Source organism: Carcharhinus amblyrhynchos, chromosome 7, assembly GCF_965287045.1.
Source record: "Carcharhinus amblyrhynchos chromosome 7, sCarAmb.v2.hapA, whole genome shotgun sequence".
Classification (NCBI taxonomy): domain Eukaryota; kingdom Metazoa; phylum Chordata; class Chondrichthyes; order Carcharhiniformes; family Carcharhinidae; genus Carcharhinus; species Carcharhinus amblyrhynchos.
The window spans coordinates 94,391,615-94,403,648 of NC_137330.1; the positions used below are offsets into that span (position 1 = coordinate 94,391,615).

Below are 12,034 nucleotides of genomic sequence, written 5' to 3' on the forward strand. Positions count from 1 at the left end.
TTTCCATTCTGCCTCCGTGCATTTTTTTGTTGAAGCAATTTTGTTATTTCTTAGCTGATTCCAATGCTGCCATCGCTTTGGTACCATTTGTAGATTTAATACTTCTCGCTTGAGTTTCCGATCTAGGTCATTTAAGTATATTACAGCAGTAATGTTCCTAATACTGAGTCCTGAGACATCCTGCGTAGCACCTCACCCCTACTCTGTAACTCCAGATAAATACTCACTTGCCATCTTTGAGCATTTTCTTATCTATTCTCACTCTAAATCCCCACTGTCTTGAATTTAACTTAAAACTTTTTGTGTGGAACTTTGTCCCTTGCCTTGTGGAGGTCTAGTTAATTGTACTTGTGTCCCATTTCTTATTTTTGGGTCTGTGACTTGGATTGCTTGAAAATCTTTGTTTTATACTTAATAGTGTATTGGTGGCTCCTGTTCTACTGCCTGTAAAATCAGATATTAAGTTGTCATTTGAACATTGAAAATGCAAATTTGTATTCTGGAACTGCTACATTTGTACGTACATTTGATACCACTTTATAAATATCATTAAGGCTGATTCTCATTTTTGGTTATTTCACTGTCCTCCATTTGAATAAAATGTAGACTCTTTCATACATTTTGACTCTATATAGCTTGTCACTAGTTTTCCTACATTTCTGCAAATATGGTTCAGAAATTAATTCCATTGTTTCCAAAGATAGTTTCATTTTAGATGCCAGCAACAATTTTATTAGAGAAATGTTGCATTGAATTTCAATTACAAGCCCAGGCTACCTAAGGAAAATGAATGTTAACTGAGCAATCAAGTAAACCTTCTTTTGACTGCTCAAATTGTAACATGGTGATGTTGTAATTAGTTGCATTACGTCAGCAAATCTTTCAATTAAATTGTCAGTAATTTCAAATGAAATCTTATTGGAGAGGGTGACTCCGATTGTCTGGGGAGCATGGATCTCTCTAATGGCACATACACAGCTGCATCTCGGGACCACCGAAGGGGAATTGTAAAGTAGGTGATTTAGACTATTAATTACGCTGCTCCGTGTTGTTGTCGCTCGGCAGTCATCTGTTGCTGAAAACATGTTGGAGGTCTTTCCTTGTTCTAATGTTAATTACCTAGACTTAGTTGTGCATGGCAGCATTTCAAAATTGGTGGGTGACACGTAACTCGGATGTTGTGTGAAATCTGGGGAGAGTAGCGATGGACTTCAGGAGGACATAAATAGGCTGGTGGAATGGGATGGCACATGATGGATAAAATTTAATGTGGAGAAGTGTGAACACATATCTTTTGTCAGAAGAATGAGGAGAGACAGTATGAAATACAGGACACAATTCTAAAGAGTGCCCAGGAACAGATGGATCTGGGGAATGTGTGCACGAAAACAGGACAGATTGAGAACTTGGTTAATAAGGCATTTTGGGAGTCTGGACTTTGTAAATAGAAACATAGAGTACAAAAGCAAGGAGGTTATGGTGAATTATTATAAAAACAGAAGGAAAATACTGTGAATGCTAAAAATATGGAATTAAAAATCAAAAATGCTGTGTCTGCAAGGATTTATCTCATTTGCTCTGGCTTCCTCCCAGTCCAATGATGTGTAGGTTAAGTTGATTGACTATGCTAAATTACCCCTTAGTGCTCCAAGATGTGTAACTCATGGGGATTAGTGGGGTAAATATGTGCAGCTATGGGAATGGGGCCTAGGTAAGATGTTCTGTTGGAGAGTCGGTGCAAATTTAATGGGTCAAATGACCCCCTTCTATACTGTAGGGATTCTATGAAAAATGTAGCAGATCTTGCAGCATCTCTGTGGAGAGAACCAGAGTTAACAGGCTGGATTTGTTAGGACATCAGTAGCCCTAAAGACTGAAAAGCTGGGGCATCCCTGCTTCAGCCATTTGGGGGAGCCAAAATCCAATTTTTGGCTTATCTTCCAATTCAAGGATTAGCACTGCATCCAGCCGAGAGAGACAGCGATGGATGCTGCCTGTGCAGCAAGTGTGATCGGGGGTTGCTTGACCTTGTCAGGCAGATCTCAGTAAGTATTGTGAGGAGCTTGAAGTGGTTATTGAGGGCAGGTGTTGGTGTTGCTGTTGGGTGGGGCCCTCCATGAGCCATAGCATTGCCCTGAATTGGTCACTTCTGTCCCTTGTTATTTTTCAACATTCCCTGGCCTCCCAATCTGCTCATTCAGACTCCATCCAAATCAGCCCAAAATTTCAGGTCTATGATCTTTGATTAGTATACTGGTGTAAAGTCACTCACCTGAAACACGAACCTTTATGAAATACTAGTTCCGTCCCAACTGGAATATTGGCTGGTATTGCCTTGGTTCAGTGACTCATCTGAAAGACAGTGGCTGGAACTTTCCAAGTCATCTCATTGGCAGGATCTTTTAGCAAACCTCCTTTCAGTCCCACCACTGGTCAATTGCAGGCTGCCTCTACCGCCTTGAAATATGCTGTGGGGGGAGAATGGTGGGGGTGCAGTAAATTCCATCTGGTGTCTTCCGCAGTGTAGCATTCCCTCAGAATTGCATTGGAGTGGTAGCTTCAGGCCTTAGAGTGAGACTTGAATCTTGTGACTCAACAGCATGGGTGTTACCAGTTGAGCCCCAGCTGACACTGGTTATGGACCATGGCTGGAATAAATAGGTACCTGATGGTTGACATAAAATTGATGGGCCGAAGGACCTTTTTTGTGTTGTAATACTCTAGGGGAGGATTCTCTGGTCTCCCACAGCATGTTTCTCATGACAGCGTACCATTTGACAGCAGCGGGATTTTCTGGTCCAGTCACACTGTCGATGGGATTTGGGTCCAACACTTGGATTGCTTTTAAGAATCTTTATTTCGTGCTTAGTAGTGCATTGGTGGCTCATGTTCTGCTGCCTGAAAAATCAGATATAAGTTGCCATTCGAACATTGAAAATGCAAGTGTGTATTTCAGAACTGTTACTTTTGTATAAACATTTTGATACCAGTTTGTAAATACCATTAAGACTGGTTCTTGCTTTTGGTTATTTCCTTTTTCCACATTTGACATGTTTGACTCTAAAGCTTGTCACTAATTTTCCTACATTTCTGTAAATATGGCAAGGGCGCACCATTGGGGGATCAGAAGATTCTGCAAGTGTGAACAGCTGGAGAATTCTGGTCTGTGACTCAATAACTCTATGGTTTTGATTTAACTGGAGAAGATTTGATGGAGCTGTTGAAAATCATCGGTGTCTGGATGGAGTAAGACGGGAGAACGCTAGGACACCAATTTAATGTGAATGGCAAAAAACAAAGCACAGAAGCAACATGAGGAAAACCTTTCTTTACACAGCTAGTGGACAGGATCTGGAATGAACAGCCTGAGAATGTAGTGAGATTCAGCTGTGGCTTTCAAAAGTGAATTGGATGATTATTGTGAAGAGAAAAATAGTGCAGGTCGGAGGAGAATAGGCAGGAAACTAGGACCAGCTTCACTCTTGTAGAGAACCAGCGTGTATGTGTTGGGCGAAATAGCCTCCTTCTGTGTTGTGCCCATTCAATGATTCTATGTTAATTCTCATTGATTTTAATGAGGGAAGATCTTCAATGCATGCAACTTTCCTGCATTTAAGACAATTACCGCACCACTGCCACTTGGAGTTAAAATAATAATAGGTTAATTTGCCTGACAGCAGTGTGCTTGGTTTGGAAAATGGAGAGCCAAAATCAAATCACTCCAAATAAAGAGTCTCACCTGAGCCTTCAGAGGAACTGCAAATTCAACAATCATCACCATCATAATTCCATTCCAATATTTCTTATCAAACAAAATATGGACGAGATTCTCTGGCCTCCCCTCAGTCTTCTTAGCAGTGGGAGGTGGTGTGCCATTTGCTGGTGGCGGGATCCTCCGGTCCCACCATTTTACATTGGAATTCCATTGAAGCCACCCTATGCTGCTGGGAAACCAGTGGCAGGGAGTAAGCCACCGTGAGTGGCTGGAGAATTCTGGCCTGTGTCTTTGTCAAGATTTATTTGGCGTACATTATATAGCAACCAAGCATATGCCACCTTTAAATACATCAATATCTACACACTTTGTGCATGTATTAGAAGTGTTCACACTGTTAGTGTTATCAATTCTTCTTAAAACACATGAAATGTATTTAGCTGACATCTGTGTTTTAGTATGCTGCATAAAATCCAGTTTGTGATGTCTAAATCATTTGACAACTGTCTGTGGAATGTGATAAATAATTCTTAATTTATGTTTAAATCTTTTAAATGATCTCTTCCCAGAAATTGACATCATTGTTTCTTTGATCATGTACATGAGCAACATTTTTGAGGGACATTTTTACACAAAGGGTGGTATGTGTTTGGAATGAGCTGCTGGAGGAAGTGGTTGAGGCAGGGACATTGACAACATTTAAAAGGCGTTTGGACAGAAAAGGATTTGAATGGAAAAGGTTTAGATGCAGGCAAATGGGGTTAACTTAGATGGGCATTTTTGTCCCTAATCGTCGTCGAGAAGGTGGTGGTGAGCCACTTCCATGAACCATTGTAGTCCAAATGGTGTTACATACACTGGCAGTGTCCTCTTGAGAAGATTTGAGATATTTTAGTGACTTGCTACATTCCTTAGGACAGTGAAGAGTCAATCACATTAATGTGGATTTGGAGTCATGTGTAGACTAGACACTAGTAGGAGGACATTAGTGAACCAGATGGTTTTTTAACGATGATCCGGCTTCATGATCATTATTAATTAATTGAATTTAAATTCCCCCAGCTGCCATGGTGAGATTTGAATGCATGTTTCCACAGTAGCAGGCTGGACCTCTGTATTATTAGTAACGTTACCACCCTGCTATCATTCTTCTTAATTTGAAATCTTAGAACTAGGCTGTGATATTGAACAATCCAATTACAGGGGTCAATGCTTGATTATTAGTTGACAGAAAAAGATCTCTGACAAGCCATTGGTTCAAATAAACCTCTTTCCAGTTTACAAGCCTAGTAAATATTTATGACTCAATACATTTTCTCATGATAAAGATTGTGAAAATTGGATGTGAGAAATCAGTTAGTTGCAAAACTTCTCCGTGCATTTTCATATTTTATGGATACTTAATATGATCAATGAGCCCATGTAATCAAATCATAATCAACAAAGATAAAGGGAACTAAGAATTGGGATTTGTTGTATGACCTATTCTATGGATATATCTGGATTTATGTTACTTAAACAGAACCTCTTAAACTTTTTAAAGATTGTGAAAGCACTACTTCCTCCTATTTCAAATTAGCAGGACTGGTTTAAAGTTGTTGCTAAATTAAATTGCGACCTAAATGCAGAAGTTGTACATTAGCAATGAGTTGAATCCATTGTCATTGGTTTCATCATTTATGATTTGTTGAGGCCTTTAATCTGATGTCTAATTAGAGGTTGAATTTATTATTCATTATCATTAATTAATTATTTACTGTATCTATTCGAGGCAGAGTTAGATTTTTGATTGTATGAACTCCTGTCTACAAGCATCAGAAGCCAACTTGAAACAGCAATCCATATCAATGAGCAATACAATATTTTTTTTAAGCACTATTAATCCTCACAATGGAGGTTTAAGTAACAAAAGAAGGTAAACTTTCCGAACAACAAATCATGTAAAGCATGATATACTATCTGCCTGTAGCCAAGGTGATCAGTCTTAAACTAGCCAGTGTCCTCTCTGAGTCCCTGATTCAGGACTCCATGTTTGAGAATTGGTGCCAGATTCTTGCTATTAAGCACTCCAAGAGCTCAACCTTTGGCTTATGTGACTAGCTATATGCCTTTGACTAGGCTCAATTAATTGATTCTGTTATAATCTTGTTTTCTTGTACCTTTTTTTTCCTGATGGAAGAAGTTAGAAGGGAGTATGTCTGGGGGTGCTTGGGGTCCTTGATTATGCTGGCTGTCTTCATGATGCAGTGAGAAATGTAGACAGAGTCAATGAACGTGGGGGCTGGTTTGCGTGATGGACTGGGCTTCGTTCATGACCCTTTGTAGTTTCTTGCAGTCATGGACAGAGCAGGAGCCATACCAAGCTTGGTGCATCTGTAAAAGTTGGTGAGAGTCGTAGCAGACATGCCAAATTTCCTTCATCTCCTGAGAAAGTAGAGGCGCTGATGGGCTTTCTTAACTACAGTGTCGGCATGGGGGGAACCAGGACAGGTTGTTGGTCATCTGGAGATCTAAAAATTGAAGCTGTCAACCATTTCTACTTCGCCCCCATTGATTGTAGTCAGGGGCATGTTCTCCACTATGCTTCCTGAAGTTGTCGACTATCTCTTTCGTTTTGTTGACATTGAGGGAGAGATTATTGTCGTTGCACCAGTTCACCAGATTGTAGGTGTGATCAGGATGGTTTACTCATTTTGAGAGTAAAACCGTATTGACAGTTCATTTCTACCTATGTGCTTTTCTTTTATGTTATTGTGCGAGAGATGCTGAGTAAGCATATGTTGTTCTAAATATTGGCCAGATGTGTATAATGTATGCCCACATGAGTTTGTCTCTTTCTTTTCAGGTGGAATGTTTCTGGCAACAGGGAGCACAGATCATATAATCAGAGTTTACTACTTTGGGTCAGGGCAACCTGAGAAGATTTCAGAGTTGGAGTTTCATACTGTAAGAATCTTTGTTTTCTAGAAATATTAATTGATTTGCTGTGGTGAAAACAAGATAAATGTCATGAATGTGGAATAATAAAATAAAAATAGATGTGATCAAAGAATCTTAGCAGAGAGTGAGTTATCCTGGCCTGTGCCGGCTAATGGGAAAACTATCCTCACCCCAGCTATTTCTTCATCACCCTTCACATTCATCCCCTTCAAGTATATGTTAAATGCCTTTTGAAATTTCCCGTGGAATCTGCTTCCACCACTCTTTTGGGTGGTGTTTTCCAAATCCTAATAACCCTCTCTGTGAAAATGTTTCTCCTAAAATTCTCTCTATTTAATTTGTCCATGATTTTAAACCTATGATATCTAATTACTGCCTCACTTTCTAGAGGAAACAGTTTCTCACTACATGTTCTATCAAAACCCCAAATAAATCTATTGGGTCACCTTTTAACTTCCTTTATCTTAAGGAGAAGAATTCCAACTTTTCCAATCGCTCCACATAATGCAAATCCCTCATCCTTAGTAGAATCCTGGTAAATCTTCTCTGTACCCTGTCTAAGATTTTTGATATCTTTCCTAAAGCACAGAATTGTGCACAGTAATCCATCTGAGGCCTAATCGGTGCCACTACTTATAAAGCCAACCAAGTATCTCATAAGCTTTCTTAACTACATTATCACCTTACCCTGCCACCTTCAAAAATTTGTAACTGTGCACCTTCAGGTCTCTCTCCTCTTGCAACACTCTAAAAACAGTGCTATTTGGATCTCAGTATCATTTCTTCCAAAGTGCATCACTTCACACTTACTTGCTTTAAAGTGTATCTGCCATGTGACTGCCAATTTTATCAGTCTGTATCCTCCTGATGCATGCTACTGTCCAAGTCATTATTTATTAAGTTTCTAAATCTTATACCATGCACGCATTTGAAATTGTGCTCCCTACACCCAAATCCTTGTCATTAAATATTACCAGTAAAACAATGTCCTCGCTTCTGGGCCTTTTGGCTAAAGAGATGCTGATTAAGCATATGTTAGATCCAGCCCTAGATAGGGTGCAGTGCCGTACCTCATCAACTTGGATCTTGTTTGTCCCCCTTGTGGGGTCCACAAATTGGATTCAGTTGGATTTTGAATATGGTTTTTGGAGCAAGCAGGGAATGGATTTAGGTTTGCCCAGTCCAATCTGAGCATTGGCTTTTAACTTGAGAATGGAGTTAAAAAAAACACATAATCTTGTGTATTAATACTTTTGCGTGGGCTGCAACATTCAGTTTCAAATTAATTGTAAACTCCTATGTCAAGTTCCATGCAAGGCTGTGGAGGCCAAGTCACCGAATACGTTTAAGAAGGAAATCAACAGACCTGTAACATTGGATTAGTTTAGGTTAGAGGGTCATTAGATTCATTCCACTGGTCAGCGCAACATCGAGGGTAGAAGGGCCTGTACTGCGCTGTAATGTTCTATGTACTTGAAAGGCATCAAGGGGTATGGGGAGAGCATGGGAGTATGGGGTTGAGAAAGAGGATCAGTCATGATCATCTTGAATGGCAGAGCAGGCTTAAAGGGCCGAATGACCTAGCCCAGCTCCTATCTTTTATGTTTCTATTATCTGCAGCATCAGTTCCATCTGTAGTTGCTGCCATTGGCTTATTAAAAGAAGCATGGTTTAACATCAGTAGAATGTCGCTTCCTATACAATGTCAGTGGCCAGGAGAAAATTAGCTTGTTTGTTCTCATCACAAACTCAGGGCCAGAGCTGACCATTTCACCAAGCCAAATTTGAAGAGCAGCAATATAATAATTTGAATACTTAAAGCTAATATCAAATCTCTGTGTAGCTCATGATTCAAACCAAATCCCTTTAATTAACAATCATTTAGCAGGGGCATCATAGAATTCCACATGGCAATACTCGCTACATTATTGTTGTGCGAATGCAGGACTATCAGTCAGACCTTGATGCTGAAGAAATCCATGGCTTCCACTCACCCTCCTCCCAAGCTGCCACCCTTTTGCTGAGCAAGAAACCCATGGGTGGGTTCCCCTCTCACAAATCCTGTTAAACAGTCAAAAAGTATTCCCTGTAACATTTTTAGTTGCTATTGGCCAACTTGCCCTCCCACAGAGTTCTGATGAACCTGTTCCACCCATCTGTTCTCTGGTAGAATGCCATTCAGTTACTGCTGGATCCCACTGATGGATTTACTGCCATTTAGAATTTGATTGAAGGGCTAACTGCTTCGTTACGCCCTGTAAAAGGAATTCCAATAGCCATGGCTTGATTGCGATTGCGTCAAAATTGTCTCAACCAGAAGTGGGAATGAAATGAAACAGTCCCTCACTTATCCACTCTTTTCTCTCTTTCCCATTTCCTTTTCCTGCTTCCATGCTCTTTCCTCCCTTCCCTTAGCCCCTCTCTTCACTCATTTCCCACTTCTCCTCCACCATACTCTTGCTCCACCTCTCCTCTTTCCTGTTCCTCTTTCATCCATTCATGTCAACTTCTGCCTCCACCATTATTTCTCTAACCACTTCAGTGGCTTGTGCCAATCACCCTATCTTGCAGTTATTCATAGATGATTTTTTTAAAAAAGCTAAGAATTCGACATTTAAAAGTTCTGACAAGGTGAAAAAAGAGCCCAGAAGGGCATTTTCTTCTCACAGTGGGTGGTGAATGTCTGGAACAAGCTGCCAGAGGTAGTAGTAGAAATGGGTACAGTTTTGTCTTTTAAATAGCATTTAGACAGTTACGTGGATAAGATGCGTATAGAGGGATATGGGCCAAATGTGGGAAATTGGGACTAGCTTCGTGGTGTAAAAAAAAAGGACGGCATGGACAAGTTGGGCCGAAGGGCCAGTTTCCATGCTGTAAATTTCTCTCTCAGAAAAAATAACGAACAACGTTGGCTTGAAAGGCTGGATCTGGAGAAGAAAGGTGAGATGAGTCAGGTATCTAGTGGGGTTTTTGGCACCAATTGGGTTGGTCTTTATATATTTTATTGAAGATTGTTTCAAAGCAATGATATAATTCATTATTTAAAAATAAAAAATGTTTGGCAGAGGAATGTATAAATATTTAGAACTGAACCTAGGCTGCGGAGGGTTCAAATGCTGGCTGCAACTTGTGCCCGGGGAAAGTCTATGGCTCCATCTAGTGCCATGTGTATGTGGAGGTTCTGAGCTTAATCTTCTGCTAGAGCTTGAATCTATTGGCATGCCTGAGACCAAGACAGCTGACTTACTTCACAAGGGGAAATCCTTTGCAAGGAGCCTAAAATAGGAATGACAAGGAATTGTCATTAGGATGACGTTAGGACACTGGAAAATTCATGCGTGAGGTTTACCGATCTATAAAATGGAACATTTGACGTATGTACTGATGGCAATATAGACATGTAAGAAAAAAACGATCAAATAATTGCTGTCACCTAATTTTAACTCCTGTTTACATTTTTGTCAGGACAAAGTTGACAGTATTCAGTTCTCCAACATGAGTGACAGGTAAGAATAACAGTGTGACATGCAACTTTCAATCAGTGTAATTTTCCAGGTTGTTAGATTACATTTGTTAACTGATGACTTGTTTTATGCTTTGTGACACAGTGAACTTGGATGCTTTCATATCTCAAAGCTTGTAAAAACGTAAATTATTAAATCATAAAATATTTCTACAGCGTAGAAACTGGCCTCTCGGCCATCAAATACTAATTGTTTCTTTTTAACGGGGAAACATGTATTTTCAGAAGTGAGCTATTTGGCCTATCATGAATGCAGTGACTCTTTGCCAGAGTGACCTTAATCTAAACCCACTGTCCTGTTGTCTCCCCATACCCCTGCTTCAACATCCACTCTCCTCCACATTCTCAGTAGGTTTTATCATTGCTCTTTTTAAAGCAACTATCTTTCATTCCCTCCTAGAAGGGTTCACATGTTTGGATTCAACATCTGTTTGAAGCATAGAATTTCACAAACTAACCACCCTCTGTGTAAACAGTTCTTTCTAATCCCCCTTTTATTCCTTTTATGGGATTATCACAAATTTGTGTTCTGTTGTTAATATGGACATGATTCTCCCATTTGCACTCTGAGTGCTCCCAACAGTGGATAAACCGGAGTGTTTCCTATTGGCGTTAGCAGGGCCATTCAAATGGGATTCGGCCACCTTTCGTACGTAAGGTATTTACGTAGTATAAAACTATGGCCAGTCTGGCTTTATAGAGATCGGGAGTTGTTTTTAAAGGGCATTCCAATCTCAGCATTGAGAGACAGCTTTCTCCCCGCCATCCCACCCTACCACAGACATGGTGACCCCTCCTGACAAGAGGAGCATCCCCAATCACCCAGCACAGACGGGCATTCTTCCCATCACCTCTGAAAGAACAGGCCATCTCTTGCTCCTCCCACCCCTCCCCCTCCACCACTCAGGCATGAGAGCGACCTGCATGCACACGCTCAGGGCATGGTGATCTCAAGCAAATTTCAATTCAAAACCTTCATTCTTGTTTTGTGTATTGTGGAACCCTTGAAGTGCTCTGGTTATTTTAATATCCATGCCCCTTGGACGCCTGGAAGCCTTTGATTGGCAGGTTGGATCAATTACCCACTAGCCAGGAGGTTTCCCTTCCACTTTCTGAACTGCACTGTTTAGAATACACTTGACATGCATTCAACCATGGAAGAAAAGTAAAGCAAACAAAAGCCCTGGCTGGTGGGGCATTGATCCAACCTGTCAATCGAAAGCTACTTAAAGTTAATGGAGCATGAAATTGAATGCAAAGTTTTTTGAGCTTTCCCGGAAGGCTCAGAGATCTGAAAAAATTGCAGTGTTAAAAAAAGGGGCTGAGTGAGCAGGTCTGGTGGCATAACGGGTATTCATGAGGCTAATTGGATTGTGTCTATAAACCCAGCCTCAAACCTGGTAATGACATTTAAATGTCCATTGTTAGAATATCATTTAAATATCTGCCCATTCTGGGCAGGAACCTGATTGGGGCCGGCGGGGTGGGCTGGGAGAAGTATGATGGATCTGATGCCTGACATGATTCCCATTTTACCCCTGTTGCCTGATGCACTGGGCAATCGTGATTCCCACCAGGGGCTAGCAGCCCCAGAGAATCACGGTCTGTATCATTGATGGGTTGAATCACTTATTCCTGTTTACAATTTCTACGTATTTTTCTTCCACGTCTTTGAATAAAGATTCCATTATCTTTGCTGCCACCAACATTAAGCAGAGTGGTCTGTACTTGCCTAGATTTATTCTATCTTATGTTGTAAATAAAGGACTTAAATCAGCTCTCCTCCCGGCTCTTGTTCCCTTTTCTAATTACTTCTAATGTGCCACCACTGCTACCTTGCTCCTAACTTATTTTAA

General features: G+C 40.6%; 1 protein-coding gene across 3 annotated transcripts in view; it reads left to right on the forward strand.

The window, feature by feature from the left end:
* The window catches only part of phip (PHIP subunit of CUL4-Ring ligase complex), a 227,514-nt gene that overhangs the window by 118,823 nt on the left and 96,657 nt on the right, over nt 1-12,034 (forward strand). For all 3 annotated transcript variants that reach the window (XM_080192807.1, XM_080192809.1, XM_080192810.1), the window contains exons 11-12: nt 6,561-6,661; nt 10,121-10,161. In XM_080192807.1, coding sequence (XP_080048933.1) covers nt 6,561-6,661; nt 10,121-10,161 — 142 coding nt within the window. The remainder of the gene's footprint in view (nt 1-6,560; nt 6,662-10,120; nt 10,162-12,034) is intronic.